Source organism: Solea senegalensis, linkage group LG10 (assembly GCF_019176455.1).
Source record: "Solea senegalensis isolate Sse05_10M linkage group LG10, IFAPA_SoseM_1, whole genome shotgun sequence".
Lineage (NCBI taxonomy): Eukaryota > Metazoa > Chordata > Actinopteri > Pleuronectiformes > Soleidae > Solea > Solea senegalensis.
This window is the reverse complement of record NC_058030.1, coordinates 9,265,964-9,292,898: the sequence shown is the minus strand read 5'-3', so window position 1 is coordinate 9,292,898 and position 26,935 is coordinate 9,265,964. Positions and strand designations below refer to the sequence as shown.

Below are 26,935 nucleotides of genomic sequence, written 5' to 3'. Positions count from 1 at the left end.
AACTGAAGATAGTTGACACAGACTCTGAGCTGCACTGTTGCTGGGAAATATCGCTGCAACTCGAGCAGAGGACAGTGCAGCTACAGCCATGATGTTACTGCATGTGTATCACTACTTTTTCTGATTTATGGTCAATTGAAGAGAATTGAATGAATAAAAGGGGCAGCAGAATGACTTGCATTATAAGAACATTACACTAATTCATAAAAAAATACAATGAATTGTGGATTCATATCAACATTGGTTCCTGTCCCACCCACTATCACTTTTCCTGTCTCAACCCAGTCAAACGATAAGTAACGAAAACTATAATTCTCAGGAATTCAAAAGAAATGTCAGCCTCTTTATTCAGTGGTGAGATACGATACATACATACAAGATACCATGGCTTCTGCTGCATCATATTTGACAATTCCTTTAAATCTTTTTTTTACCCAATTTTGCTGAAGTGCAATACTTTAATCTCTTTAGAACCTCTCTTTAGAAAACACTTCACGGAAGGATGAAATTTGACAAATAGAAAAGTAATGCATGGATGGAATTTACTGGGGCAATTGCTACCCAAATGTTGTTTCATTTCAGAATTTTGAAGCTTCAAAACATTCTGTGCAGGACTTATACTCACTGACCATGATAAAAAATACATGAACACATGGCACCAAATATCACTTATGGTGGTTCAAAGACAAACAGCTCAAATACAATGTTCAGGAGACAGACCTTGTTGTCCACTGATTAATGTCCCCCGTAGTGTGCAGTATTAAAAAATACCCAAATATCCTTCTTCAGATGTCTCTGATTTGAATAAATAAATAAATAAATACAATACTGCAATACAGGCCATGCGCCAAGAGTGAAATGAAACACTGCATAAAAGGTAACAGAAAAGTCATTTAAGGCATTTAAAAAATCATGGAAACCACAAATATGACACAAACACAACGTAACAAAGTCTGAAAACTGCAGGCAGCCCACACAGACGCAGCTGACATTTAAACACAGTCAGACAGAGCCTGTATGAATGGGTGAATTGTGCAGACCAAAACTGTTCGGAAATGTTACAATAAATTACCTCACATTAACAAAAAAAACAAAAAAAAAAAACCACGGGCGCCACATCTTCAGAGAGTGATCATTATTTCAGTGCAGACACATTGTCCTCCTGAGGCTCCCCCACCCACACCCTCACTCACTCACTTTAACAATTCCCCACACAAAACACACACACCACATCTCCAAATGTTCCACATAATTCTTTTTCCCCTTGATATTTCGGTCTTAATAAATAATTCATCCTGATACTTCTCCATGATGATGGTGCTAAATTGCCTTACGCAGTGGGTCTGTAACTCTGCAGGAAAGCCTTTCATAAGTGACTTACATGTCATTTGTTTCACCTCTAACTTGAGTTACAAGATTAAACTCAAATATTTGGATTTTCTCGATCAATCAGGTATTTGTTTGGTCCATAAAATGTCATAAAATGTTGATTGGTGTTTCCCAGACATTGAAATGATAATGTTCTCAGATATCTTCTCTAGTCCACAAAACAGTTTTGTGGACTATTTTGAATGATTTCTTTGTCAAACGGAGCAAAGAAACCAGAAAAAAATCTAATTTAAGTTGCTGAAAATTCAGAAAGCTTGTTTTAACTATCAAAATTATAAATAGTTAACGATTAATTTAGTAATCTAGTAATAATTGATTAATCAAATAATCGTTACAGCCCTAGTTAGTCCATAATTAGTAGCAGGTGGAAGTAATGCACAGAAACATGGTGGGAGAGTAGGGCTGCACAATATTATTGGCACGATATCGGTAGATACTGGCTCTAGAATATTTTGGATATCGGCAAACACACCAAGATCTGCCGATATGACTAATGACTATAACAGTAGGCTGAATAGGTTGCTACCTCCTTGACTTCAACACCCTCATGTGTTCATTTTGCTCAATGAAGAAAATGTATATCTCCATCTGCTGTGACATGTGTAGGCAAAATATTTCACTTAATTTCACTACAGAAGAGACCTCTGCAGTTGGGTATCAGTTATCGGCCCAAGCACTCCCAATATATCGGCATATCCGATGTCAGCAAAAAGTCTCCGTAGTGGAGAGTAAAGGGAAACAAATGCAACATAGAAAGAATCACTTACATCTGTTTGCTCACAATTTATATCAGGGAACCATTAAACCAGCCACACATGCTCAGTTTCAATAACCATCTATTTGTATTGAGGCAGCCCATCATATTCTAAATTAGACTACCCATAATAACACAAAAGCCATCTAATCAAACTTTGTGTTTTGTTCAGTCGCTGGATTGTGGAATCATGTGCAGCACGATTTGCGGTATCGTCCATACGGTTATTACACCTGCCTTTTCCTCAAGCTGTCCAGGAAAACAAAATCTGTAAATGCCACTATTGTATGATGCTTGAGCCAATGTCTAAAAGACAGACAAGCAGACATGGTGTAAACAGCCTGAGACACTCTACAGATGCAGACAGATACCGAGTCCCAGACAGCAGCAGCCAAGGAAGTTATTCAATCTCTCCCGCTGCCAAAATAAGAGTTGATAACATAACCCTCAAGACTGTAAAGTCCTGACACTTTAACCACTTTAATACATGATAACCCCTTGTGAGTAGGCCTGCTGACGCCAGCCTCCACACACACACACACACACACACACACACACACACACACACACACACACACACACACACACACACACACACACACACACACACACACACACACCCCACCCTGTTGCTAATAACACTCTCAGATGGAGTTTCAGCTCTGCTTTGATGACCAGTGAGCTGATGCCTCCATCAAAGTTGACATTGACATCAAATGGGGGGAAAAGGGGAGGCTGGCTGATACAGGCTGAGCTGGCACTGCCGGTGACAGATATATGCCAGAATGTGAGCCCCAGTGAACTTCACAACTTGTGTGCCAGCATGTGGCAGTAATCTAAAGGTTAGCTCTGCTGCTGTTGAGGGGTTTCAGTGGCCAACAGGGGGAAAAAAGGAGAATTTCTGTGTCCAAATCCATGAATGCGAGGCAGGGCTACGCTGAAAAAGACATGCTCGAAGACTCTGTCCTTGAATGAATATAAGTAGAAAACCTTGAGTGCTTCATACAACCTAGCTGGAGCTTTAAATAGCAGCAAAGTAGATGTTTTGGATTGCACACAGGGCAACAGCTGAAATGATTTTTCCTGGTAATTGGATAATTAGGGTTCACAGCACCCTAAAGAACAATATATCATCTGAGCCTCCCACATACACAAAGCACATAATATGGGGGCACATAATATATGTTTTGAACAGTGCATTGTAATTGCATGTCAGGAAGTTAATGAGAATTTACAACCGATTGTGGAATTTCTGAAAGGAAGGGTATACTGTCTGTATCAGACATCATTTTTGTGCTCGTCAATGCCACTTAAAAGAAATAAAAAAACAAACAGCAATAAAACCCACAAGGCTATTAGTCTTTAACATCATTGGCCCTCATGTACTGTGACTAATGGCGTGTTCCCATCAGGTCGCTGCACCTCACCGTGCCGGCCGTCACAGGAAGAGACGTCCAACACCAAAATCAAGCCAAACAATGCCGAACTGTCTATCAGATAAGATTTAATAATCCTAAAAACTCCCACAATTACCAGGGAAATGTCTAAAATCTAAATGTCTGGTGTATTTAGTGACAGCACTGCTGATTGCGAGCGGCGAGCGGCATCACAACTGTATTTCAGTCCAGTGACTGTGTCGGACGGGTTAGACGGGTTAGTACTGAACAAATAGTTTTAATTAACTGATTCTAATGACTCATTTACACTGAAAACAACTGATTTACAAGTCACTAGTCACTCGTTTGTGTGTGTCGCATGTAAGACAGCAGCTTCATGCAGCCGCGCAGTGATGACTCCGCCCACATTGAGTAAGTACTACTGTACTTTGTAGTGGAAAACCGACTTAAATCATGCCGTGGCGAGACCATAGTGGAAAGGGCCATAAAATAACTATCCTTTGAATAACTTAAATCCCCAAAATACGCTTGATCCTTGCAGGCTTATCGACATAAATAGCACAGATCAGTCGGAGAGAAAAATTATGTAATTCCTCTACAATCAATCTATTTGAATTAAATAGTGTGACTAACCATTTCAAGGGGACGGGAAAATCATGTCTTTGTGAACCCAACTGTAGAGTTATAGAGCACAAGGACTAATAACATATCTAATAACTAATTACACTTTTAGACATTTTTTCTGGGCAAAGCATATTATGTATGACAAATACCCACATTATACCCACAAGATATCAGTTAAAGCACTGATTTAACCCTTGATAAATTTCATTTGTGTTATGATATTGATACTGAGCTCATTTTACACATAAATGAATGCAACTTGTAAGTTGACACATTACTGTGGCGGTTCGAACAGGGTTGCTTCACACCTACGCACTTGCTGCCAATACGGCAAATCCATTAGAACACAGTGAGGAAAAATATAACCTTGTGCCTCCTCCCCTTAAATGGACGGATATGGAAAGAGAGAGAAATATAATGTGAGAGACTGGGAGTAAATAAGAGGGAAAAAACAGGAGACTAAGAGATGTCGGGGAAATGATGTGAAGAGAAAGGATCGAAGTAAAAAACAAAACAAAAGAGAGTGGTTAAGGATCAGTGGACGAGTGTGGAAACAGGAGAATATAAAAGGCATGATGGCGCAGGGAAGCTTGTATCTGTGGTTGGGGCCAGACAAGTGAGGCTGACAGAAATGTATTTCATACACATAGAAAATATTTTTGTCTGTCAATGCTAAAACAAATATTGTTGCTGCCACCAAATAAGAAATAATTACAAATCTAAGCAACCATTGTTTCTTTTTGATAAATCCTTGACTGATTCACATGTGTTTATATCAAATGTTCACTAACTAGTCATATTTTACACAAACAAATTATAATAAAAATGTACTTGCATACTCACAAAGATTTTAACTTATACAAAAGTGAAAGATTAGGTAGGAGGAATTAGCAAATGGCAGGAAAATTGATTGGGTCAGATAGAAATAGGACAGGAAATTGAAAACAAGGACATGCCGCAAATTAAAAATGGAAAGAGAGAGTGAATTATACAAATGAAGTCTGTGCAGTGAGACTGTATTATATTTTAATGTGTGTCTCCATTATATTAGCAGCTACAAGAGCTCTATTAATTGCTCTTCATCAATTTAGAGACTAAATCTGCAGTATAACATTTAAATAAAATACCATTTAGGTTAGCAGTTGAACTACGCCAGATAGAGAAGACTGGGGTGTGACAGGAGTGACACAGACCTGTGTGTGACAGAATTAGTCCTTTTATTCTATAGATCAGTGGTCAGTGGTTCATTATTTGCTTTTCTTATATCGAGTTCAGAGCTTTTATTCTGAAAAAATATGAACTGATTCAAATAGATTCTGTTGCTAGAATTGACAGTTAACTTAAACAAAATGAATGAACAAATGAAACCACTGCAGATGCCATGGAGAGAGCCAGGTTTGGGGAGTGAATGTCCGTAAAATAATACTTGCATGTGTTAGGCTCAAAGAAGAAGCAGAAATTCTTAAAATAGAAATGGTGCACAATGAATATCAACAGTGCGAGTACGTACAGTATCTCACACGCATTTGTCTTCGTTAACAAGCTGGTGATTAAATACAACTTCCACATTATTGTTCGCTTAAGGCAGCAAATATGGGTTTTTGTGTCTGACTGGAGACGTTTTAAGGCTCTTTTGCCTGATGAAGATACGATGTTATATATATAACATATTATATTATATAAGCAATATTCAATTGCTTACAAAAAAACATTTACTTGACAATCCCTGCTATAAATTGACGTGACATCTCACAGTGAGAGAGCAGAAAACGGAGGACTTATCCACGTATCCCCCCCTTGCCCGTGAACATTACAGAACTACAGTGGCCTTCAAGTACCAGACAGGATGTATCTTGTCTTTTGTCTCCAGTTCTTACCTTATGATGAATACCTATCCTACTACCGCTACTGTAAGCTGCTAATGAGCACATCGTTTTCACACACATCTAGGACTATATAAAAAAAACAGGATTAACTATAACTGACTTCAGAGCAGTGGAAAAAGAGTAATGAGGTGAAGGGCAGCGTGAAAAGCCCACTTGTTTGCAGCTACAGCCACTCATTCATCAGTGGTCCCAGGCTTTATGTGCATGTGCAAACAAGCCCATGACAAAGTCAACAGGAACATGGTCACAACCCTGAAAATGACAGACATAATGATTAACAGCAGCATAGTGAAGCTAGTTCAGAGAGCTGCGGCTGCTACAGGTGGGCGGTAATATGAAATTAATGCAAGAAAGTGACAATGGAGCCTTTGTGGGAGAGAATACTGCTTGTATTATAGGTAGAAGTCTATTTTGCCACAACACTGATACAATGCCAAGAAAACTACAATGATAAACTGTAGTCAACCAAGAAATGTAGTATCAAAAAACCCTAAAAACCTTGCTTCCACAATTATAAAATCATGCACATTCAGTAGACTAGGATGTGCAGTATTATACATGTTTTTCAACACTGAGCAGAGCAAAGTACAGAGTCTAGAGATTAACGTTTTCCCAAAGAGCCGTTGCTCTAAATTTTAGTGGCGTTAGGTGGCTATAAAACTTAATAATTGCAATACAATCTGAAACAATAATTCTCATAACACAGAGCTTTTTCTATTTTAGTCTACTCCACAATCTCCTTCTTTGTGTCCTGTCCAGCTGCATGCACAGATGCACACTTTTATGATCAAGTCTTTATAATCACCGTCAGAGCATCATTCTGGCTTTGAATCATTCATTTCAACAACATACAGTGTAAAATATGCTCGACACAAAACTAAGTGCACAAAAAGCTCTCAGAGTGAGGCTCTTTATTGTTGTTCTCGCATTCACACCACAAGGTGTTTTTATGCAAATCCGCATGTCTAAGTGACCTACATCATTATCTGAGTCAGCAAAAACAGAGGGGCATCCCATCTCTTGAAACAGACACCTTGGAGACTTTCTCTATTGCAGTGAAAGTCTGGTGTCAGGTTTAGTCACTGGCAGGAGATTTTGGCACAACAAAGTCCTTAGAGTGCAACACAAACTGCCTGTTTAACAGCTGTGAGTAAGCACTGTGACAAGTTTATCCCGGAGAGACCTGCTTAACCCTGTCTCTAAACAATACGTTTTTCATGACACCTGGGACCCTTTCATAGGATTTCTAAAAGGAAAAAATAAAGAACTGATCAATTCCATGTCGTGGAGGTACTTGGAGATGAGTTCATTTAGTAATAAGTGTATGATGATCTAACGCAGTCGTCAACCAGTAACGGTGTATCATATTTGTATTTATATTTGCATGTACTGTACTTATGTATGGGAGTACGTGCATGTTCTGTATGTATAGATGTGATATTTCTACTCAGAGTGTTCAACTGTTAAAATAAATAAAGATAATATCTCAGAGAAATAAAGCACCACAGGCTGGCAAAAGAAAAAAGGAGTGTGTGGTCATGTCTGTCACATAGATGACAGAGGATGACATGAGGATAACAAGATAATAACACAATACCACAAAGCAATGTGCATAATTGCTGAGTGTAATTTTAAAATGATTACCCATTCAAAATCAAATATAGATCAAAAATCAAAAATAGACATTTTTAAGTTGCTCTTCCAATAAAATAATTGAATGTCCACTTGTTAACACATACACACACACATACATAAATACATATATACATATGTATATGTATAGATATATAAATATATCTATAAATATATACATACATATATGTATATCTATATATGTGTATATATATAGATATATGATTAAAAAGTGGAAAGAAATAGCAAAGGTATGGATAGAAAAGAAACAATCTGACAGCATGGATCCTGATGATTCAATATAGACTGGAAGAGCCCGCCGCATGTGTGTGTTTACACAGAGATGGGTGAAAATAGATTGCCAGAGAATAAATTGAAAATAATGAACAAATCACTAAGTTTTATCAATAGAGTCTAGCAACGAGGCAGACATCAGGCTTTGGTGTTAAGGCAAGCTAACCAGCTGTTGGCTGCAGTTTTATATTTAACAGTCAGTGGGTGGCATTAATCTTCTCCGTCTCCGAACTCACAGCAAGAAAGCATCAAGAAAAACAGAAAAGTAGCCTAATTGTGGCAGCACACTCTCTAAAGCTAATGGTCCAAATAAGAGGAGATGAAAACACTTTACTCCTGCTAGAGCATCGCTAGACAGTGAAAGCACTACAAAAGCCCAAAATGCCCTTGACAAATCCACCCACCACCTTTCACTTGGTGAAATAGTCACATCTAGACTTAAAGCAGAGCTTTTCAGAGGACATGCCATCCAACCCTTCCATTAAAAGAATGTAAAGGTGACCAATTTAAGGCATTGAGACTTTTTTTTCTTGTAAATAACTGAAATACAAGGTCAAGGGACTATAAGACACTATAACAGGAGAAGTGGATGTCCTCATTTTCAGTATAGTTTCATCACATTAAAGTGATAACTGACACAGCCCATATCATGGCATTCACATAAAACATGAAAAAGTAAATAATATTTAGAGTTGATATCATGTATCTGTTATATAATATATAGAATATCTTCAATGTAGCCCAAAGCTTCTCACAACAAATCACAACAAATCTTATTTCACCAGATGAGATGTTTTTTTTTGTACGGAAGGAGCTACAGAGAGGCAACAAACACAATCACTCACTGTTCTTGCAGGAGAAAATCCAAGTTCTCCGGAGAAATCTGTCTGGTCACAGGATGGTGAAACGCCGTGGCCCTCTGGTTATGGCTGAAGTGACACAGGGGGGAGAGAGAGAGAGAGAAGACAAAATTAGCAACCATGGATGTGCTGTGAACGCCAAGAAGGCATCAGTGTGGATTTTCACCCCCACTTGATTCACAAGCACAGCACACACGAGCCGATCATTCCCCAGAGGAGTAGCTGGATTAGAAGCTCTGCCTAACCTCCACACCCTGATGGGCCTTCGTCCCTGACTTTCCCAGCCCTGTGTAGAATGTGAGGGGTGACTGCGGGACCCTCACCCCACCCATTCCTCCACAGCCAGTGCGGACCAAATTGTCGGGCTCAGCACAAACGGCTGGACAGTGCAAGCCTGGGCCTCCATCAGTTATAGACCCAGTCATTCAGTCATTCTAATCCTCAAGTGTAAAAGCATTTCACAGGGTGTGTGTGGGCATGAGTGCATGCATGCTCTACCGTTCTGTCTCTGTTCAGAACAATGACTGCTGGGGTGTATTTTGATGTATTTAGTTGAAGGAACAAAGAGGCTAATGGACTAAATAATGTGTTCATTTCTATAAACATACACAGAAAATCACCGACATGCCTCCCACACTCATAATAAAACGATGACAGCTTTGGTTTTCTGCTGGTACAAAACACTGAATAACAAACTCATAATATTGAATATACTATATTTTGAATTTCTAATTCGAGAAGAATTCTTGTTTTATCTCAATTGTTTGTTGTTTTTTTCCGACAGATCGACTTGTAATGAATTTGTCCCACTTTTGGTTGACACTCTTCAAGCCAAGTTTAATTAGGTGATTAACTGTACAAGTAGTCAACAAATTAAACGGTGGCACTTATAACCTGTAATGTGGTCATAAAATAGTGAGATCACCTAAATATATTTTGGTTGCCATAGTATGACGTCTGCTGCCAGGTCGATATTGCACCACTGTAATCACACCTTTAAGAATTATCCATACAAGGTCAACAGGATGTCACAAACTTAAAGGGATAGCGTCAGTGCATACAGCTTGCAGTTCTCCAGTGGTGCTGCTTAGTAGCCAGCAATAGAGGCAATGTTGATGAGTAATATCATACAAGCAAAGGTTATTTCACATCTTTATCAGCAATCAGTGTGTAGAATCACTGTTTTCCATTCACTCCCAGGTCCCATTACTCATGCTTTACCACCTCCTGCTCGATGTGGCAGAAGATCAAATCCTACAGGACATCAAGGTCTCCCCAGTGACTCAGTGGCACGGCAGCAACTGGCTACTTGAGGTGTGAGCAAAAATCCCTCTACAAGTTGCATTCCTCTGATCTGCTGTAGTCCCTTAACGAACTGAAAGTATTTTCACACTTCTCAGGGCCCACACATGGATTCATCTGCCGCATGAGTTCTTTTTTGTGATTGCTGAAATCCTATTTCATGTTACAGCAGCGCGAGTACAGTGCATTGATTCAATCCCACTGATACACATTGTCTATCAGTGGGATTACATCTGTACAGTCAGAGACTGACTGTAATTATAAATGAAATAAAATGATGTCTCTATATATTCAAATACAGTGGTGAGTTGAGATCCGATCACAAGTGGTCATAGAAGAGACATCCAGGACACATTGAACAGTCCTAATTAACCCTGTCCACTAGTGATCGGATCACTCAGGGCAAATTATTTAAACCAGATCTGGATAGAGAATTATTATTACTATTAAAGAGGCTACTTACTTGAGAGAAGTTTTGCCTTTACATTTTCTTCATTGCTTGCCACAATCTTGTTTCTCTCCATTTGGGGCTGTCGTCAATGGCAGTACAGCCCAGGTAAAATGGAAGTTACATGAGATGTGACGGTGTAACTGTTTTTTCTTTTGAACCATTATACAGTTTGAGAAGTTATTTACCACCTATCCAGTGCACAATGTCAGTCTCTCCAGCTGCTGTAATGCTGTAATCTGTGTGTTTACTTGGCAAGTAAACAAACAAGGGAAAAAAAATCCAACTCGAGTACATAATGTACACAATATATAGTTCCATAAAACCCCCCAAAAAGATCCTCAGACAGCAAACGAGCAACAAAACCATATGCCATAAAGAAAAAATTCTCTGCTGAATATAATGCAAAAAAGTGTGTAGAGGAGCACTTTATGGGGCCCTAAGCTGAATTTGATTTGAGGGCCCGCCCTCCCTCCACCTTTTAGTTTAAAGACATTGCTTTTTTTATCCATTGTCTAGCCCTTTATCCTCCACAGGATCGTGGGGGGTGCTGTGCCAATCTCAGCTGACAGGGCGATAGGCGGGTTAAACCCTGGACAGTTCGCCAGTCCATCACAGGACCACAGATAGAGACAAACAACCATTCAAACATTCACTCTCACTCTCACTCTCACACCTATGGTCAATTTAGAGTGTCAGATTTACCTAATCGCCATAATGCATGTTTTATGACTGTGGGAGGAATCCAAAAAAAATGAATTCCAAAATAAAACCAAATACCTTAAGCTCAACACTATTCAGACATCTAAAGATATCTAGATTTCTTTTGCATATTAAAATGTTTTTTTTTCCACACACTGTTGGGGGCCCAAGCAGCAACTTAGTACGCTTATGCCTTGGGCCGGCTCTAGTCTCAATCCACAAGGAAAGCAAAGCAGCATGATAGTAGATATGGTGTTAGTCACGCTGCCGGAGGAGTGTGTCATACTGGACGAAAGCACCTAGTGCTCCAGATAGTAGCATCCCTCAGGGGATACACCCACCTGCTTTCGACGGCAACATCGAACCAGCTCTACGAATTAATAACTGTCTAAACAAGATGGAATTATAATTAATCATCTCTCGCATGAAAAGAAAAACAGACAGGCATGCAAGCCTCAAGTTACACGGCTGTATCAAATTCTACAGCCGACACTGAATGGCAGCCATGTGTTACTTCTGATTTACTAATAAACAGCCCCCAGGTCAATATGTGATGTCATGGACGTCGCGTCACAGTTACTAATTAGCAGTAGGAAGTTAAAAAGAGAGACAGATAATACATCAGGACAGTATTGTGCCATGTTAATTCATACCTTACAGAATACATACATTTGGATTACAGTCCTATTTTCACTTCAGTGATACCCTTGTTTTATTGCTCATTTCCTATTTTTCTCATGTTTGTTTTGTGTTTTAAGATGTTAAGATGTTATTTGGCTGCTATGAGATTGCAATTACTCTTTAGGATCTAAGTCATTTGTCTATTTAGCAAGACTTTAATGGAGAATATGTGAGGTGAGGGACAAGCATAACATTTGGCATTTGAGTAGAGTTTTAATAAATTATTTTAAATTCAAGCATGCCTGACAAAACACACAGATAAAAAAATATATATATATATTTCCAAATACAAAATGTAGAGTAATACAGGATTAACCCTTTTGACAAAAAGAGGTTAAAAAAATGAAATATAGCTGATCAATCAAAAACAAATAAAAACTATTTGGCTGTGGTGGTACATTTAAATCCCCCCATAAAAATCCCCCTCCTGACAATGATTCAACCCCTGAAAAGTTAATCTTTGTTATTGGTATTCTTCATGGGTAAAATACCTTAATAGCCTAAAAATGGCTTTATACAATTGGTATTTGTAGCTTCTTCTACATTCACCCAAACATAGGTCAACATGTTCACCTACAGCTGCAACTAAGCTGTTAAGTTAACTAAGACACACAAACTAAGTAATTGAGGAGAGAATACAGGAATGATTGTACAGAACTGTACAGGAATATAACGTAGACATTCTCAAAACTCGAATTTCGATCATGTAAGTGGGGTCCTCAGAATTATTATTATTATTGTTATTGTTATTATATTAATTATGGATTATTATATGGATGATATGGATCATTATGGATGATTTCATTTTAATATTGTCAAAAAGCAGTGTTTTGGTTTTTTTTGTCAGACTCTACCCTCCGGGGGACAGTGATAATCTTTCAAGTGTGAACGTGTGAAGCTGTGACACATTTTGTGAAGCTCTAACACCTCTGTCTCAGTAAATATGAAACTAAATGATGTGATGAAGGGTAATAAATCCACAAATAAGACACATTAAAAGACGTCAAATTTGAAGTGATGACAGCCTAGTGATTTATGTAGAATTGATCCCATGATAAATACAGTAACTATGACGATGATCTCTTTGCATGTTAGACTATTAAATGAGAGATGCAAAAGAGGCATGTATGACTGCTAAGTGTCACCTCAAATCCTTTTTACCCACACAGTTCATTCAGATATTGACCACAGGCACTGAAACACATGTTTGTTTATTTCAGATTATCTTAACGCATTTTGCCTGATGAATCCTTGTCACGGAGTATGAACAGAAACGGCATATCAGCGGCAATGATTTCATCCTGTGGCAAGGTTCAAAATATTACAAGGCTTGATAGTGTCAATTTAGCAATGCAGAGTAAAAGATAGCCTGAGCAGTAAATGAAACATTTTGGAGGTAGTGCTAAAAGCATTACATGGTACCACTTAAATGATGCCCTTCAACATTTAGTTATAAAAGGCCTATACACAATGTACCTTACATTTCTTGGTACATTTGCTGTGTGGTGAATTATGTGTATTTCTCTTTTTCTCACCTTGCAATGAGATGTGCCCAGTGTGGGTTATTGATTACATAAAAATGACAATGTCTAAAACGTGAAGGGAAAATGACGAGAAATACGTCAAACAGCCATTTCACTCCACAAGAAAGCCATTCTGACCCCAGACATGTTGTCTTTAGCCAAGTGGCAAGTAACAGCAGCAGACTTAATCACTCACTCACTCATCTTCTACTATTTTGTCCTTCACATGAGGGGAGTGGTGGGGCGCTGGTGCCATTCCCAGCTGACATAGGGCGAAACGACACCAGTCCATCACAGGGCCACACATAGAGAAAAACAACCACCCACTCTCACACTCACACAAGTCAATTTAGAGAGTCTAAATTGCTTAATCCCCAAATCTGCATGTTTTTACACTGTGGGAGGAAAATGGAGAAACACGGAGAAGAGACTGAATCGGATGATTTAAATAATCTTCTTATGAAGAATGGGTTAAATAATCATGTGTTTTAACTGCCACAACATAAAAATATGTACTCCTCATTAACACAACATATTATGAATTAGATATCATTTTAAGCACATGATTGCTGCTTGAATTACCACAACAAACAACACACCTCACAGCTAACAGTTCACAAGCCTGAACCAAGAGAACTCTGATATTCCCTTAATGCATAAACTGCATTGCAGCTCCTCTATAAACACAAAGTATATCATTAAAAAGAAAGCATCCCTGATTTTACCCCAAAGGCTTTAGTGTGAGTATGCCTGACATGTCTAAGTGGTAATATCTACTGTGCATTTACAGAATATATCTCATAAGAAGTAAAAGTCGTTTTTATTTGTTGTACATTAAGGGTATGGGGCTCAAATGAGAGCATAAGTGCTCAAAGGCTTTGAATTAATGGCCCGGCTAAGTCTTTCATTGTGTTCTTAATGTATTATGTCTCCAGTCAATTTACTGTAGCTCACTGTGTCAAAGAGTTAAGTGCACACGAAACAGAGCGTCGACTCACTGCAACTGTAAAAATGTATCCGACTCATCCAGCCACCTCTGCTGCCCCATAAACTTTATCTCCGGGGACAACTAAAGCACCGTACTCCACCTTTCCCTGCTGACTCTCCAGCTTTGAGAGACTTACATAACAACCATATCATTAAAAGAGCAACCGCTCAAAAAAGCCCAACACCCACTGATTAAAATAGCCTACTTGCTGCTGACACGATGCATGCAGGTTTTCCATGTAAGGTACGGAGTTACCTGCAGGGTGGCATGACTCTGTGTAACAGTTTTGTTAGTTCTCAGTCGTGATGTTAGGATTTTAGCAAAAGATAAAGTCGGCAATAAGCTGTCAAAACATTTACATGCAGTAATTCAACACTCGGTTGTATTAAATTCATTACAGCGTTGAACCAAAACTGTCACACATCACATCAAAGCATTCAACCAGTAAAGCACAGGCTTGCTTTTGTGAAAATAAGCCCAGTGTATTTGTCACAAAGTCGCTGCTGACCATGATTAAAATAAAATGCATCCACAAAGCAAGATGATGAAATTCTGGAATTATACATGAACAGCCATTTGGTTTTAAATACACAGAAAAGTAAAGGAAATGTCTACTGCTGTGTTCTGCAGATGAGAAAACTAACATGGACACTTAACCAAGCATGAAATCAGATCACCTTTTCTCAAGGCATTGATGACAAGAGCTCAGCTCAGATTAAAATAATGTGCATTCATTTAGCTGTAACATAAAAAGATACATCCGTTGTTCTTTTACTGTATTTCTGTCAGTGTAACTGCACTTGCTGTTATGACCAGAAAACATGGTTTTGTGACACAAGACGTGACAGATAGATGAAGGCGTACAACTTTGCTGCTTTCATGTCTGCGTTGATGAAGAATTTCCACTGGTGCCAATCCCAGCTGACATAGGGCGAAAGGCGGGGTACAGCCTGGACCGGTCGCAGGGCCACACAGAGACAAACAACCATTCACTCTCACACTTACACCTACGGTCAATTTAGAGTGTCTGCATGTCGTTGGACTGTGGGAGAAAACCCACGCACACAGGCAGAACATAAACTCCATGCAGAGGGACCAGTCGCCAGAATAGCTCTCCTGCAACTGAGGTAGACTTTGTTCATTACTCAATCACAACCGTGGCATTAGGGAAATCAACTGAACCGACACGCGACAGCCTTGACCACTGAGCTGCAGTCAGTCAATGTTGAACCTGTCAATGTCCACATGACATTTATGAAGGGTGGGCGATAAAAACTCCAGGGTTACATAAACATGCCACTGTCCGAGGCACAGCCCACCTCTCATGTAAACACACACATGATCACACATGCCACACATGACCTCTCACTGGCTCATGGTGCACACTGCACCTGCTGTGTCATGTGACTTAAATGTCACCCTGTTTCTCCAAGAGCTCAGGAGTGACTTCGCTCCCGTTTGTCCTTGTAGTTATAAATCAGGGGCTAACTTTCATTTTCCAATTATATTATATTATATTTATATTAACAGTTTCAACAAGGCACCTTAGACTCTGGGGTAATAAATGACACTACTTTCGGTCATTTTTCAGACAAAAATGTCATCATACAGTTGTAAAATAAACAAAATTATTATAATAATAATAATAATACAAATAAATCATCATCAATCAGATTATTTCTTGCTAGAAAGTGTTGGCATGTCATGATGATCAATGTCGTTTTCAGTACCTGCATAAAACTGGGACAGCCTTTGTTTATGGTCACACATCAAACTGTCACTTTTTTCCTCAGACACCCTTCACTTTTGTGATTTTTAGCTCACAATAGGACACATGACTGGCCGACATCGTCTCTGTTACAATAAAACCGTTCATGCAATGTACTAAAAGTCGCAGTAGAGTATTTTTTGCGTGAGGAAAGAAAAACGGTGACTGGATAATGTTTTTAATCAATCAACTACAGTGAGTCGAACTGTAAGAAACAATCCCTCACCATCACTTACTCAGTGCCTCTGTGTTTGACAGAGAGCATTTGAATTGTTTGTCCCTGTCAATGTGAACATGACCTTTATTAAAGGCGGATGCAAAAATCCTAAAGGTTGCTCAAACATGGGGCAGCCTACAACTGCTCACCGCCCTCTCATGATAACACATACAGTAGGACATGATCTCTCATCATGCATTTTCGGTCTTCTGCTTTATTTTAACAGGACGATGCAAAGTGATGAGTATGTTCAAATTTGTTCTACACTTGCACACACTTACGTGGCTGTACACAAAGACATTTGTCTCTAGAAGTAATATCTTAATTATTCCTGGCATTAGGGAGAGCGTGATAATTTGAGAGTCTTGTAAATACAGAACATTTTTCAAGCTAAAATAAAAAGTAATTACTCTTCTGTCAAACCCTTGTTTAGGCAGGTGCATGATTATTATTATTATTATTTTTTTTACTCTTAGTAACTGCGTTTGTGTTTTTCACTGTTTCGCTATCCAAAAGGTCCCGCTAACCTTCTAGGTTTCCGTTTTTTACACTTCCCCTCGTCACTAAAAGGCACCTGTCAGATCAGTCTGGGCCACATATCACTTCCTTCGTTCTCTGTAAACAATTCTCACAGTTTCATAGCTGCTGTCAGCAACATAAGCGCTCTACTGTCTTCAGCCTTGGAAGCACGTCAGAAGCTGCACAGCTGTGTGCCAACATGCACAATGTAGTCCTGTCATTATAAGACTTAACAGGAACAGGTAGACAAAACGGCTCAGTACAGTATATGATTTTGCTCATATTTTCAATAAGCTGTTGCTGCACAACACTAGTCATATTCTACGATAGTCTGCATAGGTTGAAAAGTCTTGATGTGCATGATTTTGCAAAATCACAATGTTGCTACACAAAGACGCACGATAGAATGAGATATTTTCAGTTTAGGAGTTAAGGAGTTTTTGCCATCACGACATCAGTCACGACGTAAATAATATTATAAGTCTATAAGTTTGATTGAGTTTGGCCAGTCTCTTGTCAGATGTGCATTCTCTTGTTTGGTGTGAATGTATTATCTCATGACTCTGCCAAGGTGAAAGTTAATGTAGAAGTGACTTACTGATGCTTCAGTGGAGCACATTTCCTTTAATTGATGACGGACTAATAAATGTCACCATCACTGATGAACCACACCTTCATTTGACTGTGACGAACGGTTCAAAACACAGACCTGTTGGCTTTGACCGCACAAACAATAACTCTGAAAAATAGCAGGCATTCTTCTTCATATGCTTTCACACAGCACGCCCTGCCTGTGCTTTCACAGACGAGTGCAGACACACTCTGTGTGTTTCTAAATTATTTGGGCGAGTGGGTGTTTTTTCCCAGTCAAAGGTCACATCTATTTAAAGAGCTTTTCTACATGAAATGTGTTTGAAGTGCAGCAAGGGAGGGCTGGAAGGAGTGCTCTCTGTGCAGCGTGGGGAAACACGGCAAGGACATTCCGACTCAGAGCCCACTGCACACGTTAAAAAATATACTGTATGTGCAGAACAAAAAGAGAGAGCAGTGATGTCTGCATTTATAGTATGTGAAGGTGAGGGCACAGGTGAAACTGTACAGTCGCGGGCTGTGGCCACACTGGATGCATCGATCCAGTAGAGCGGAAACAATTACTCGATTAATTATTAATTGTTTACTAAAGTAATCCTCAACTGTTTCAATAATCAATGCATCGGTTTGAAGCTTTTTTCATTACTTCTTAAATGTGAATCTTTTCTGGTTTCTTTGCTCCAGATAACAAAGAAATCATTGAAAACTGAATCATTTTGGTTTGTGAACATCATCATTTCAAGGTTTGACAAACACTGATCAACAGCCACAGTGCACATGTGAGACATGAGTGCATGATATACAGCAGAACCACAGCACAGCAAACACACACTGTACATGCACCCCAGCCTAAGGCTCCATTACTCTTCCCTTGAAAATAACTGACCTATCATTGGACCCAGCTCCACGCTATCTTCAGACTGAGTGTCTCTGATCTTGCTCGTTGAGAGTCACACAAATTGCTCGCCGAAAAGACAGTATTTGAAAATCTATCGGAGAGCTGACAACTTCTTGCACTAAACTAAAAACACAGGAAATACGCACACATTCACACACACACACACACACACAATGGAGGCAAGAATGGAGTGACCTTTTGGTGCATGTTCCAATATCTAAATAAACATCACGTAATTGAGTTGCACAAAGCCACAGCGACAAATTGCTGCCTAATTTTTGCCACAGCACAGAAGCAGATTAAAACATTATCACTGTTAATTTCAGCCGCCTGCAGAGTGGGCCACTGGCACAGCAACAAGCTCTCAAAGACCAAAGAGCCACGGAATAATGTTTCCAGTCTCCAGCTGACACAGAATTCATTAACTTTAAACTAGAAATATTATAACAGACATGAATTTAAAAGTAGGAAACTAAATCCACTGTTGCCAAAAACTACTGCGACGTGTTCATCCGTTTATTAACAAACCACTGAATCAAGGCGAATCTCAGCAAAGAGATTACCAGTTAAGTCACATACCATGTGATGAATGCAAGTGATATTTTACCAGTTTTTCTTTTTATCTTCATGAAGTCAACTCATTTTAATCGCATTTTTCATGTTTGACTGCTGGGCAACAAACAACAAAATTAATCTCTGTTAACTCGTTATGAACAAGAGTCGTTATTTTTGACATTTAATAGATTGAATGATTCATCATAAGGTGAATGTAAAATGTGTGAAAAATAAAACCCTTTAGTAACAGAAAAAAAGACCATGGACTTACATACACTGTATATGTATAGTACATAACTTCTACCTTCTTACACAGAAGAGCTAAATATTAATGTAGAAGAATTGATACCATACATACATTGAATAGTCACATTTGTTTAAGATAACACATTTACATTATGCTTTATTTTCTTTCCTTGTCCTTCAGTGTCCTTGACATGGACAAAATCTAAAATCTGCGTCGAGGCAAAACACTGCTCCTGAAGAGCACAAAACATCTACTGGTAGTTCACATTCTTGGCTGTCATAGTCATCACATAACACAGCTGCTGCCACAATAGGTCAACAGGACCATTGCTATTGTTACCGTGGTTACAGTTGTGTTTTGGTGCTGATTTGGAGGGTGACATTTTGGACATACACACACAGTGTAAAATGTTGACAAAGAAGTGGGCCAAAGGCTATACCAGTTATTTGACAGAGGATGACAAGAGGCAAAATAGGCAAAATATGGACACACAGGAGTATTATATTCCTCCAGTTGCTATATTTTCAAAGATGTTTTAGTGAAACTGACTCTCAATGAGCCCTCTATCCTGTTCAACAACATAAGACTCACAACCACACAGACCCACAATATCGTATGAAACAAAATTAGCGTTCCTACAACTGACTGGTAACAGTCCAAGCAGCCTCTCACTTGTGCTGTTCTGTAAATAACAGAGACAACTGCAGCTCAGTGCCACCCTTCCAATGCCGAACTACGAAAGGAAGCAGGAAGCTTCCTGGAAATTATAAAAGGGTTATAAAGAAACCCAAAAATTCAAAGGCTGTTTTCTCCTTTTTTACCTGTGTCCACATGATCACTGCTGGGGCTTCAATGCTTCTGCTCCCCTCCGAACATGTGAATGTGACAAGTGCGGCATGTACTGCTCACTCTTTCTGTCTATAACTACCCAGTCCTATAAATGTCCAGAGGGTAAAGAGATGGAATACAATCTGACCACTACAAATACACAAAGTCACACACACACACACACACACACACACACACACACTTGCATGTGTCAATCTGCTGAGTTCCCAGCAGGCCGCCACTGCCAGTCAATTCCTTCCTTGGCCCAGTGAACATGAAACAGTGACACATTTGGTTCGGCTCCATGCCACCGCTGTCACCATCACACGTTCACGTTTCGCAGCCATCAAATACCACGTCTACCACCTTACCCACCCACACATCCACTACACATCACAAACACAAACAGAGCCTCTATCATTAAGCTTCCTCACACACACGACGCTCGCACGATCACCTCCGCTCTCATTCGCACTCGAAACTGCACAACATTCAGAATTGGTACATTGGAGGTATTTAACAGTCCATGAAGTTTAAATGGTAAAAGGGTTGAATGATTAAAAACAGACTTAATTTGCGAGTCCGGGCTTAATGTTACCGGTGGCATGCAAGTTAGCATAATGAGAAGTATTACCCATAATGCCAGGCATTTGTAAGTGTTGAACACAATTCGTCCCCAGTGGTGACAGCTAAGCTTTTAAGCTGATTGCTGGTAAGCCTGTCACTGACAGTGCCCCCAGTCCAGTGGCAATGCTCCATCAAATCTATTAATTCGTATTTTAGCATGGACTGGCGACCCGTCCCGGGTGTATCCCGCCTTTTGCCCGATGTCAACCCTCATGGAGAGGATAAGGCGGTAGAGGATGAATAATGAATAAATGAATGAAAGTAAATACAGGTTAAGTGGTGCTTCTTCTGCCACACTGATAAATGACCACAGCCATCAGCAGATGATGCACATTTATGTTCCCAGTTAGCAAACACCCACCCGCCACCGTCTCTGGTATCAGTGTGACCCCGGTAAAATGAAGAGCATCTCCAGCAGCACAGAGGAGATGAGGTGGGACTGACTGAGCCCCGGCAGTCACTCAGCACTGCTGGCACACTGAGAACAACATGGTGCCAGTAATAACTGTAGCATACATGAGCACCACTGACATCACTGGCATGGAGAGCGTGCTGCCAAGGACCTGACGGACATGAGCTCCACATGTCCACCACTACTACAGTGCCATCCACACAGAGTAATACAATATAATCCACTGCTGGATTACGTCATGTTGAAATCAGATACGTTGAACAGCCATGTGATGACTGTAAACAATACTCCCAGCACCATATGAGCAAGTATTATGTACACAGGTTAGAAGAGGAAATGTTACAATGTGCATCCAGTTTCAACACAGCTGGGAAGCAGACATAAAACATGACATGTTTCGGGGAATGATCTAATGCTTTGTCATAAAATGACGTAATATTTGGCAATATGTCACACCACAATAAAACACTTGATAGTTAATCTTCGAGCAGAAATAACTGATGAGATCAATGCACAGCGTCAAACACATGAAACATCATGCTTTCATTTTTATTGAACTCAAACTGAGATTTGCCATAAACATTTATTGGAGGCTGACAAAACTTGCACGCTTCCCATTCATTTACAGCTGACTCTGAAACTAGTATGTAGCTAATAAAACATGAAACACCTCAGCTACAATTTATATAGACCGCATTGAAACAGAACTGAATTACAGCCATTAGTGTCATTACCTGTGAAAAGGAATTATAAAAAGTAGTATAAGAGATTTTAATGTATAGAATAGAAGGCACTAAAACATCCAGTTTAATGATTCCCAAGCATTCACCTGCAAAGGCGGCCTCTTCAATCTTCAGCACAATCCCTGTTGCACTATAATCATCATGTTTAACCAGAAATGTTTCATTTAAATGTTATATAACAATGTTATTTTACTAAAACAGTATGCTTCCCTTCAGTCTCTGAACGTGGCAACAGCAGCCGAAGTCAATGTGGCAGAAAAACACTCAGCCTCCCATGAAAAGCTCTCACCCTTCTGTTGTAGTTGTAGCATTTGGCTCACAACATAATCACTTCATCAGTCCATCTTTTCCTGTGTTAACAGCCCACAGAAAGGTAATGGCTTTACAGTGCTGTTGAGGAGAAGCCCAGTGTGCCTTCCAGCAACACCTCAAATATAACACCTCATTGAAAAATGAGTCCTAGCTAAAGGATGAGAGCTGCATGTGTTATCGAGCTGCTACATTGAAATACCCTTCCCTGAACAGTAGATCACCTCGAGACTAAATGTTTTAATGTGATGATAAATATATGAAACAAACATGTATTTGGCCTGAAGCCACCCCCACAATGACTTTGTAAAATAATTCCTACTAATTATTAAGAAAAAAACTTGTGCGTGAACAAGCTTGAAGCAAACTGTGCTCATCAGTTAGAATAAGAGGAATGGGAAATGTTAACGAGTCACTTTCATTAGCGCCACATGGTTGCAGACGGCTGGAGCAGAAAAGCATTTCGAACATTCAAACTGTCAACACATCAAGGCTGCACTGGATTTCATTTCGATTCATTTACTTCAGTTCGAGAGTGTTTTGTTCCAAAAAACAAATTAATTTTCAACACGTCAGTGAAGCATGAGTTTTGCATCTGAAAACCACTATTGCAAAAACCAAAGTGTTTCTCCGACTGAGTGGAATTTCAAAAACAGTATTCAATCACCAGTGTTTTAATTTTGGCCTGCACATGGTCCATGGATGGATGGATGGTGTCCTGAGCAGTGGATAACAGCCCTCCATTGTGTCCATGTCTTTTGAACAGCAATAATGAGGTGGCTGGAGTAATGATCCACCGATTGTGTGTAGTTATAGTTATATAGTTGACTCGGTACACTTGCTCCACAGTCACCAGGGCGCACACTTTAATATTCATTTGAATTGGAGAATAAACCCATTCTAATTACACAGACCACTTGCAGGAGCATTTCCTGAAAATCAGAGCGCTGCTTGTTTGACACTTGACTCTGTATAGCCACTCTCCACTGGGCCGAGGAACAGAGTGCCTGCTAAATGTCTTTATGCAGAGACGATGAAAATACGGCTGCAACCATGAGTCCACGTCGCCGACAAGATAATAATTCTCTGTTAGGCCATCACGTGGCTTTTTCCAAGCTGTCGACCTAAACAACATCCTCTTTTTTTTCTTTTTTTTTAGTCGGAGTGAGACATCTCGTTTCTGCCTATCTCTGCTGGGAGTCGTATGTGCAGTGAACAGCAGGAGACGGCGGCAAACATCAGAGCGGCATAGCTGCTACCAAAAATATCAAAGGAGAGCAAAGCTGAGTTCACATATCACAGTCTGACATATGTAAGTCATCTTGTATTTGGAACAGACACTGTAAATTACGGATGGCAAATGCACTTTTATTAAGGGAAAACAGGTTTTTCATTATTTAAATTTTCCTTTTTTTTTTTTTATCAAATTACTTTATTGTTAGTTAGCACATGCCCTAAACAAACAAGGTAAATTGAAAAAAGCTGGTAGCTAAAGAAAGCCATTGAGTAATAGTGTGATTTATTATCCGATTAATCGACTAATTGTTTTAATAGATCGATGACAAGTCGACCATCAAAATAGTTGTTAGTTGCAGCGCGAGATGAAAATTTGCATGAACAGGAATGACAGAGCAACAAAGCCCTGTGATTTAAAGAGACCATGCAGAAGGCTGAACAATACTTCAACTCATTACAGACTGAAAATGTATGCCACAGTTTGTTTTGTCATATCAACTAGGCCATCTGGGTGGTTAGATGTGAATGGTACTTGACCCACACAGTACGTCTCAATGCACCATTAAGTCCAGGCGCTATAGTCGTAGTTGTGCCAAGATACAAGCACTTGAAAGTACTGTGTCCACCCCGCTACACTCTTTTTACTCTAAAAGTGTATGGTAGAAAGAAATACTTCTGCATGGCCATCAGCTACTGAACAAGAGTGTGGACTGTAAAGTAACAGGAATATAAATTTAAGTGCCAAGTTAAGATAATCAGCATAGTAACAAGATATCCCATCTACTTGCTGCTCTTCAGTTGTGCCTGGGCTACGTGGGCGCAGGTCAACATGGAGAGGTAAAGTGGAGAAAACTCAGGAAAGTATGTCAGTGGTGCCGTATCCGTGACTCAAGTGGTTGTTCTGAGCCTCAAAGCTGCTGAATTCCTGCCTACAGTACTCGGGGTTAATATAATACCATATTTTATTGATCCCTGTTGGCAAATTCTCATTTTTTGGACACCTACACAGTGGCTCTGCTGCAGTGGGTTGGGATTGAGGGCTTTTCTGCAGGGCACTTCAAGAGTTTAATGATTGCAATAAAATTTGATTAAATAAAAACTTGAAAATGACAGCTGAAGGCAAACCAATTTCGGTTGCTTCCTATATGCATACGGCAATTATGTAGTTATGTAATATATTTTGGTGTAATATTCACGCAGGCAATTTTGGCCTGCTAATGGCACTTAATACACTACCTGAAACCGTGGTGAAATTAAATGTGTGTACCTCATTTGTTGAGCAACTCAAGTGGCCTGAAAAAAAAATAAAAAAAACATTAAAAATGAAGATCATTTTAGATTATTAATCTATGACTAAGCGCTTGTTAAGGACAGAGTTCAGCCATCGAGCTCACTGACAATGTGAAAGCACAGCGAAAGGTAGCTCATGCTCTCCTGTTGTTGAATCACTATCTATTCCGCCATCTCTTATACGGTCTATGCTGACAGGGTGTGGCCATGGGAGAATTCCTCTATGCATGAAAAACATGCTGGCTCATAGTAAACAGAGCTGAACAGGTGGAGCCAACTGTCAACATGACGACGACAACAACAAAAAACGTAACTGTAGAGAATATGACCTGATAACTGATAACTGGCAAACAAACTTCGAGTCGGGATTGTATTTTGAGAAGAGTTCATCTCATCTCAGTAAATTTGGCAAATTATGGTGGATCAGAAGACAAAGCCTGGTAGCATTTATTTCCTTTTTCCTTACAGAAATCTACACTATTAACCAGTCTAAATGGGTAGCCTATTAAACCATGCAATCACGTAACTGTTACTGTGTTTAGCTGATGCCGTTTCCTCTGCACTCTCTACCCGTCACAAATTATAAATAAGAAAGTAAAGAAAAGGGTCTGTCGTTCTCTCTCGCCAGATGTGAATTAGCTCTTAACTCTGAACACATTCCCTTTTCGATAAATGAAATTAAGAAAATGGGAAAAATAGAAATAACGACTTGTGTTCACTCCATAGCTTTAAAGCATTAGGAGAAAAACTCTCCACTAAAAGCATATTAATTAAATCTTTTGAGCAACTGTTTTTGCCCTTCACTTTGAGGTGATCATATTTTCATTGATTCCAAGAAAATCAATTTTAGCACCCGTCTATTGCATGTGCAGAACTATTAATAGAGCGTCCAGCTGGCTCGGCATCATAGCCATGACTGCTGCTTTGTTTTGTTCTAATGCCTCTGGTCTCTGTCTGATCTTGCATGTAAATCCCAAATTCAAACAGGTCAGAAAACCACGGACAGAGGTTAAAACTTGGGGGATTTAAACTCAGCCAGCCAGAAGAGGAAGTTCTTCCAAATCTAAATTAAACATTTACTGGACTTTTACATGGATGGGGGGAGGGGGAGGCGTGTTAAGATACACCATCACGTGTAACACTTTACTTCACATAGAATTAGGTAGAATACATAAGGATAAAATATTTGTGTACTGTATATGCTGTGAATGCATGTTTTGTAAACTCCACTCCATTATGGGCATGCAGGTAGATGAATGCATAATTTTTAGATTAAGTTACAGGGATTTTTGCACTCAGCCAAGGTTTTCCAGCCCTGATTTTTACTAGAAATTAGAAAAACAATACCACTATTTTGTGTATGATCACAAAAGTCGAGTATCTATTGCAATATATAGGTCGATATATATATTTTTTGCATTGGATTAGATTTTACATTTTTATCTGATATCCAAGATTTGACCAGTATCGGACCAACACTGACCGATCCTGATTCCCATCCTTTTTTGCTAATCCTTGTTTTATACAATACTATGTATGAACATGACAATATATTATTCTGTACTAACCACTGGGACTCATTTCATTTTCATAACCATCTTTTCTATACTATTTGGATGCAGCCACAGCTGCAGCTCAAACCACGACGCTCCTCAGACAGACACACGGGTTATAAAGCAGCCCTGGCAGTTAATTGCAGCTCCAATCAAGTAGCAGGATTGGGATTCTTCAGACCCGATGAGCTGTTCTGTCTTGATTGTGACTGTATAATGGGGGGTAGATGGATGGAAGACTGGTGTAATAGCTAGGTCTGTCACGACCAATCAGAAACGGTAGACAGAGTGGCATCCATCTCTGTTGCTACTTGTGATGCCACAAGGAAGAGGCAAACTCTCTCCCCCAAAGCCCTCATGAGACTGCTGTGGGACATTCTGTTGCCATGGCAACATCAAGATGTGGCCATCGGACAAGACTGGGGGTTTATTTATACCATCTCTATGGCTATAAATATGCCCTCACTCTTCATTCATAGATTTCAACAAACAGCAATGAAATTACAATGGTTAATGCGTGTGTGTGTGTGTATTGTCAAGTTATCGCTGAGCTAATCAGCTGTGAAGTGTGACCTGCTTGGTAATGCTTAATATTTGTGCTTGTAAAATCCCAACTCGCTAAAAATCAGCAGTCTCACTGAACACCAGTCACATTATTAACA

At 39.5% G+C, this 26,935-nt stretch overlaps 1 protein-coding gene across 6 annotated transcripts in view; it reads right to left on the bottom strand.

Moving 5' to 3' along the window:
• LOC122775460 (pleckstrin homology domain-containing family A member 7-like) overlaps positions 1-26,935 on the bottom strand; it is a 96,292-nt gene that overhangs the window by 37,371 nt on the left and 31,986 nt on the right. For all 6 annotated transcript variants that reach the window (XM_044035336.1, XM_044035335.1, XM_044035340.1 and 3 more), the window contains one exon: positions 8,822-8,905. In XM_044035336.1, the coding sequence (XP_043891271.1) occupies positions 8,822-8,905 (84 nt within the window). The remainder of the gene's footprint in view (positions 1-8,821; positions 8,906-26,935) is intronic.